Here is an 8,127-nt window from a genome sequence, read left to right as displayed (position 1 = left end):
TAAATTGTTGGCAGTAAACTCACATCTCACTGCCATCCAGCTCTGTTGTGATTCTCCTCCAGAATATTTACACTTGTAGAAGCCCTCATCAGACTTAGAGACAGCAGGTATGATCATCTCTCCATTGGTTTTATTTTGGACCAGTTCTTTATTTCTATAGAAGTCCACGTTGGAGAGGGATGAGACCGTTTTGTGTTTGCATTGAAGAGTCACAGAATCTCCCTCAGTCACAGGGTGAACAGGACTCACAAGGATGACAGAACCATCTGTAAAACAGTTAAGAAGATCAAAACAGTCTTTTAGGATTCACACTAAGCAAATACAAAAGCATGCTTTTAATGACTGGATGGAATGGAAATGCAGTAGTATTTTATGTAAAGTAACTCAACTCACTATATACTGTGATGTTGATAGCATTGCTGTACTCTCCCAGTCCAGACTCACACCAGTACACTGCACTTGTATGTAAGGTTTGGGTCCATGCAGATCCAGTCATTGAAGGTCTAGGTGAAAACTCATTCAGTCGGTTAGTGTAACTCTTCACTTTCCATTCAGTAGAGTTTCCCTCACAGCTCAGTGAGACAGACTCAGAGATGAAGTGTTGAGTTCTGTTAGAACTCACTGTGAGAGAAGCTGAAGAATGAACATCTAGAACACAACACAGGATCAGAGCAGAGGTCAAACTAAGAGCAGTGTTACAATGACAATATTGAACTATATGCAAGAATAGTGAGAAGAAGATGAGATAATGTGGAGAAAGAAATACAAGTGAGGAAGAGAGGGAGAGTGAATCAGTCAGTCAGTCAGTCAGTTAGTCAGTCAGTGGGGTTGTCCTGTAGGGAGAAAAACATAGAAGAATTAAGAATGATGAATTCACACTCACCACCAGACCACACAAACTGAGGTTCACTGTTCCTAGTGTAATAAACTGGGTCTCCTCTCCCAGCTTTACACACATATCCTCCTGTGCCTGTAGGATCATGAATGATGTAGGAAGCCTCTACAGTCCCATTGAGGCTACCAGGTAAGAGCTCATAAGTGTAGGAGTTGTGTGATGGTTGAGGAACAGCTCTGTACCAGTAGAACCTCCAGTCTGCAGATGATTCTTTAACTCCACAGCTCAGAGTCACTGAGACTCCAGGACTCAACCATGGAGGAGACAGACTCAGAAGCGACTGGGGTTTGACTGTTGGAAAGAACATTTCTCTGGATTAAAAACTTTGTTTGCTGATTGATATGACATTATGTCTCTTGGTGCATGATTTCCATGCAATGCCTGGAGGCTGCACAAAAGACATGTAATGTACATAAACTTTCTTTTTCACGTCTACATGTTTTCCTATGACTGTTCTCGTTTCTGCATAATGCAGTTTTTCTCGCTCTGCAGAGACACACAGGCTACACAAGTGCGTGCGTGCGTACATACACATTTAAGTAATGCACAACAGCAGAAGGAAACCGATGCATTTCCACAGCATCTCTGAGACGTGGGTGTGAAGTCTGGGTTTTCGAACACACGCACACGCACACACACACACACACACACACACACACACACACACACACACACACACACACACACACACACACACACACACACACACACACACACACACACACACTGGAGGGGACACTGTGTCCGGGGAGCAGTTAAGTGTCTTGCTCATTCGGGGCACGAACCAGACCTTCTGTGTCCTATAGCTGGCTTCTCTACCCATTCAGCTATGGCCGTCCCTGGCATGATGGTGATGATTTACTTTTTTAAACACAGGGAAGCCACACCTATGTTTTTGAAGGTTTCCGTGCTAGTGACGATGTGAATTTAACCTTTGGGAATTAATACAGTATATCATCATCATACCTCAAGATAAGTACACTTGGCTTAGATATACTAGGTTTACATCAGGCATACACATGTTTGGCTTTTATTATTTTGGCAGATAACACAAAGCAGCTAATCTAATTGTGGCTAATACATGTGAAAACAAATGTTACATTAAAACAGCCAATAAGATAATGATGTTTACATGAACAATGGCTGAACTCTCTCTGCTTAGATGGTCATTCAGAACAATAGGCTACATTCCTAAAGTAAAATAAAAAACATATCACTGTTCCCACTATCCGTATTGTCGCAGAAAATAGCAGATCGACAAGCTCACAACACGTCACATCACACTGCGACATGATGTTGTGAGCTTGTCGATCACTAATATAGAGCCCTGAGGGACTTCGGTGAACCATATACTGTACATATTCTACTGCATGTCTTGAGGCTGAACAAGGGATACTGGTTATGTGTTATGTAATAAATGTTTTTCTATCTCTATCTACTCTTTATCAGTAGGACCTCCAGACTGCAGATGAAAGTCAAGAGTATTAAACCAGAGCCTACCTTTAAAAGACACAGTGATGGTATTGCTGAACTTGGAATCTTGGTGGTCATGCTTGCGTTGACCTTTACACTGGTATTCACCACTGGATGTCTGAGAAGGACTAAAACTGTATTCAGGTTCTTCACTGGACATCTTGACACGGGTATATTTATCCTTCCACCATGTGTACTTCCAGTCAGAGGCACTTCCTTCCTGTATCGTACACTTCAGAATAACAGTCTCTCCAATGAAAAACTGAGGCCAGTCAGGTTGTCTGCTGAGAACAGGCACAGCGTCTGTAGAAGTAACATATATAGTTAAGTTTAGTAATACTTTATTGATCCTTGTGACGATAATGCATCCTCTGCATTTAACCCATCCTTCTAACTATTAGGATGGCTAATGGTTAATAGCAGCAACTAGCATCTAGACACTAGCTCCAACTCTAAGGTCACCCTTGGTCAAGAGCAGCTGGCAGAATGTATGTCCCTAACATGTAGTAGCCTAGATCTTTTTTTGAAGGAATAAACCTGACATGCGGAGGACATGTAAACTCCACAATGTTGCTAGTGATAACAATTAGCCACTGTGCCACATACAGAAGAACAATGTTTAAATTCAGTTCATGACAGCAGACCCATAGTCATCACTTAATATATTAGACTCTAATATATTAAGTCTAATAATGAGTGATACCACAAAATATACTATGTTTTACATTAAAACTAAATGCACATTGTAATTATACATCTGAAAGCTGAAATCTTACAATAGGTAAAATATTTTCTCTGAACAAATAATAGGTGTATGCAGGAAACTACTTAAACCTTTTCATTCTTAATTGTTTCATGAAAATCAAACAAATTATAGTATATCGTTTGCATATAACTCACCACCAGAGACAGAGATAGACACTGAGTTGCTGTCATGTGTGTAGTATGGTGGGTTTCCTCTCCCTCCTCGACACATGTAGCTTCCACTCTCTGAGACACTGGAGGGTCTGAATGTGTAGGTTGACTGATATGTCACATTCAGTGGTTTAGACTGTAGGTTGTCTCTGTACCAGTAGAACTTCCATGAAGTTGTTCTGTCTTCCACAGTACAGTTGAGAGTCACTCTATTAGATGTCAGTACACTTGTTGTGTCTGATTTCAGCGTAGTCGTTGGTTTAGCTGTTATTTATGACAGAGAAAGAGAATACAACTGTGTCATTATTAAGCCCCAGTATGTCTCCCAACAGCTAGGATTAAAAACATCTCAGAAAAAAAGAAAATAAATGAAAATATAGGAAAAACGAACAGAAAAACAGATACAAAATACCTTGTATTATGTATGACTAATAAAGCTGAACCTAAACCTAATGGTGATGATGTCATTACAGTATGTGTAGTGTAATGTGTAATAAATGTCTTTCTATCACTAACAGAGCTACAGTAATTAGTGTTTTTACAAATGAAAGCTGAAATTGTACAATAGGTAAAATACAGTAAAATAAATATTGTCTCAGAACAAATAACGGGTGTGAATATAGGAAGCTGCTTAAACCCTTTGATTGTTAGTTGTTTCATAAGAATGAAACAAAGTATAGTACATCGTTGCTGTTGAGTGGAAACCTTGTCCAACACTGTTAGTTTTTTATTATTATTTTTAAAATGTATAAAAAAAGGGAAAATAGACAATCTACAAGCTCACAACACGTCACTTCGCTACGCGTTGTAAACTTGATAGAATATTTTCACTTCTTTTGTGCGACACTCTTGTATGATGAAGTAGGGCATTCATTTACGAGAAAACATGAAAAAGTTGAAATATAGCGGCTAATCCAATTGCTGCTTATAAATTGCAAATTTCACATTAAAACAGCCAATATACACAGCATGTATACATGAACAGTGGCTGAACTCTCTCTGCTTAGTTGGTCCTTCAGATCAATCAATACATTTCTAAAGTAAAAAAAACTCAACAAAAAAACATGTATAATTTTTTGAGAGACTTTTAACACAGAGTGATGTTCCTTTACAGGCCACCTTGCAATATTTTGGGAAGATTTGTGTTTACCGACTTAACAACTACATGACTGGGCATGATATACACTATACAGTATGTCTCCTGTAGGAGTTGATATTTCTTTCATTCTATTGTCTGTCTGGAGGCTGAACAACGGATAGAAAAACTGTTATTGATGATGATGATTATGATGATCACTGACATTTGTTATGCAATAAATGTGTTTATATCAATATTTCTATCTATTCTTTATCAGTAGGACCTCCAGACTGCAGATGAAAGTCAAGAGTATACCATAGCCTACCTTTAAAAGACACAGTGATGGTATTGCTGGACTTGGAATCTTGTTGGTCATGTTTGCGTTGACCTTTACACTTGTATTTACCACTGGATGTCTGAGAAGGACTTAAACTGTATTCAGGTTCTTCACTGGGCATCTTGTTATTATCCTTCCACCATGTGTACTTCCAGTCAGAGGCACTTCCTTCCTGTATCGTACACTTCAGAATAACAGTCTCTCCAATGAAATACTGAGGCCAGACAGGTTGTCTGCTGAGAACAGGCACAGGTTGTTCTGTAGAAGTAACACACATAGTTAAGTTACTTCATTGATCCTTGTGGGGAAATACATCCTCTGTATTTAACCCATCCTTCTAACTATTAGGATGGTTAATGGTTAATAGCAGCAACTAAGCAGCATATGGACACCAGCTCCAACTCTAAGGTCTTGGTCAAGAGCACTGATAGGAGTATCCTAGTAATATGTAGCCTATACTGTTTTTGTAGGAGGAAGTAAACTCTACACTCTTTCTATGAGGCAGCAGTGCTAAGGTAACAAACTATTCAGTTGTGTAATTATTTTAATTATACAACTGAGCTGTGTCTCAACAAATAGCAGGTGTGAATGTAGGAAGCTGCATTAACCTTTTGATTATAGTTGTTTCATAAGAATCAAACACATTATAATGTATAGTTTGTATATAACTCACCAGAGACAGAGATATGAACTGAGTTGCTGTCATGTGTGTAGTATGGTTGGTATCCTCTCCCTCCTCGACACATGTATCTTCCACTCTCTGAGACACTGGAGGGTCTGAATGTGTAGGTTGACAGATCTGTCACAGCCAGTGGTTCAGACTGTAGGTTGTCTTTGTACGAGTAGAACTTCCATGAAGCTGAACTGTCTTCCACAGTACAGGTGAGGGTCACACTATTTGATGTCAGTACACTTGTTGTGTCTGATTTCAGAGTAGTCTTTGGTTTATCTGTTATTTATGAGAAATAAAATAAAACTGTGTCATTATTGAGCCTCAGTATTTCTCCAATTTCTCCAAACAGCTAGTATTGATCAAACACATCTAAATAAAGAGATATTGCTCAAAGAAATTAAAATGTAGCAAGAAGCCTTCTAGTGATTATGAGGACATTATGTATACTGTAGTGTAATAAATGTATTTAGGGGTGTAGTAAAAGTGGGAGAGCGCATATATACATATATACATATATTTTCCCCCTCTACATTTTCCCCTCTACAAAAATAGCCGATCTACAAGCTCACAACGTGTCGTAGCACCAACACATTGTGAGCTTTTAAATCTGCTATTTTTGGCTAATAGGCCATTTTCTTCTTTGTTTGTGCGCACACAAACAAAGGTATTAATAAGGTATATCATCATCATAGCTCAAGATAATTACCCTTGGCTTTGATATACTAGGCTTACATCAGGCATACACATGTTTGGCTTTTATTATTTTGGCAGATAACACAAAGCAGCTAATCCAATTGTGACTAATACATCACATGTGAATAAAAATGTTACATTAAAACAGTCGATAAGATAATGATGTTTGTGGTGTAAAGTAACTAAGTACTTAAGTACAATTTTGAGTTACTTTTACTTTACTGGAGTATTTCCAATTTCCAATACTTTTACTTCTACTCCACTACATCTCGGAGGAAAATATTGTACTTTTACTCCACTACTATTATTTGAAGACTTTAGTTATTATGTCGTTGCTCCTTAAGATGCTTACTTATGGGATATCATCGCCCTCTAGCGATGCACAGAGCACAACACATGAACTCCCGGCTACAATATTCTATTGGTTAGGGTCATGAGACGCGAAACCGGAAGCCGGTTAGGGTATAAATACCATCGCGTCACAGGGAACTCCCTCTTCCTTCACTCTGCACAAGCGAGTCCGAAGCAACAACTAGCACGAGGAAACTTCTTCGAATCCCAGCTGCTCCCAGAGCGAGGGCACCCAGTGCCACTCTACGGGTGATTCGTAATAAAAGTTTCTGTTATTTATTAACGGTCCCGCGTTACCTTGATTTTTCTTTCCTATCCTCTCAAGTTTTTCTGACACGAGGCAAAAGCTAAAGCTAAGTCGCTGTTAACAGCTAAGCTAGGCTAGTGCTAAGCTAGGCCAGTGCTAACTAGCCTTGTTCGTCTCGTGGGAAACAAGAGGAGAAGATGGAGGCGCCACGTGTCTGCGGTCTGGAAGGCTGTGGCCTCTTCATAGCCGCGGACGACCGTCACCGTCTTTGCATCTCGTGTCTGGGGCCTAACCACGCGTGGATCGCCCTGAACAGTCCAGGGGAGGTGGACGCGTGCAAGGCCTGTGACGACTTCTCTCGGCACCAGCTGGAATGTTGCTTCGACAGAGCCAGGAGGCTAGTGGCCTCCAGCAGCAGCGGCGCTCACCCCGACGCTGGCCTCGCCATGGGCTCCATGGCGTCGGTGGTGAGCGCAGGCCCAGGCATGGGCCCACCGCTACATGCTGCTCCACGTTCCAGCGGTGCTGTGAGGAAGGTCCGGCGCGAGGCGGCGCGAGGCGGCGCGAGGCGGCGCGAGCCGTGGGCTCCTCTCTCTCCCTCCGTATCCCCCCCCGCCTGGGGCGAATCACCGCCAGACGACACCAGGCCAGCCAGGAGGTGACGACAATCAGCCCGGATCCTCCTGCGGCTCCAGCAGCGACGGCAGCGGCTCCTAGCGAGGCAGCGGATCCCCCCGAAACTGTAGCAGCCATCCTAAAGCGGGCGATCTCCAGATGCGGCCTGGAGCAGCCCATGGAGGATGTAAGAGTGGTCATCGGGGGCCCCCATCCCGGGGTTCAGGGGCGGCCTTAATGATCTGGGGGCCTGTTTCAAGAGCTCATATATATGCACCCCCAGCAAAAAAACAATTTAAATAATTTGTGGACTGAAGTTTGCTTCCACAATCCATAATGATGCATTTTCAAACTAAATTAATTAGGCTATCTGCACTTCCACAATGGACAGACAGCTAAAACAACTCACTCACATGATTCACTTGAGCTGAGCCCTGATTTAATCAGATCTACATCCTCTTCTTGAATGAAATTCTTGGACGTCGGCCAGTCAGGGGTAGCCTGGTAAACCCTCCCTCCGGAAATCTCAATTCCATTTCATTTCAGGAGTGAGTCTGGCCTGATCCGCCTGTCTGCAATATTGGCTGTGCTGGAGTTGGGCGGGAGTAATACCGTTGACTGACAACCCCTTCAGCCAATGATAATTTTTCCCCTTCAGCCAATCAGCAGTTCACCAATCTTAATGTGACGCGACGGGACTTTTGAGACAGCCATACCCAAAATGGGTTGCCTTTTTCGGGTACAATGGTGTCACTGCCCGCCCCTACCGGTTCTCTAATTATTATTTTTTAAATAGGCTTTGTCATGATTAATTGACCACATATATGAAGTTAAACAACTACATTCTATC

At 41.6% G+C, this 8,127-nt stretch overlaps 1 protein-coding gene across 1 annotated transcript; it reads right to left on the bottom strand.

Annotated features, from left to right (window-relative positions):
• Window positions 1-245: 245 nt before the first annotated feature.
• LOC308104964 (uncharacterized protein) lies at window positions 246-5,505 on the bottom strand (the record flags this gene model as incomplete). Its single annotated transcript, XM_080455602.1, has 7 exons — window positions 5,372-5,505; window positions 4,687-4,956; window positions 3,269-3,547; window positions 2,396-2,671; window positions 884-1,186; window positions 623-648; window positions 246-266 (listed from the first exon to the last, which is right to left on the bottom strand). Exons 1-7 carry the CDS (start codon window positions 5,442-5,444, stop codon window positions 246-248), a joined length of 1,248 nt encoding a protein of 415 aa, XP_080311728.1. The 5' UTR covers window positions 5,445-5,505.
• Window positions 5,506-8,127: the final 2,622 nt, after the last annotated feature.

The sequence above is a fragment of the Gymnoscopelus braueri genome, assembly GCF_963280865.1.
Source record: "Gymnoscopelus braueri genome assembly, chromosome: 17".
NCBI lineage: Eukaryota > Metazoa > Chordata > Actinopteri > Myctophiformes > Myctophidae > Gymnoscopelus > Gymnoscopelus braueri.
Note: the sequence above shows the minus strand (reverse complement) of the source record. Positions and strands in the feature narration are given on the sequence as shown.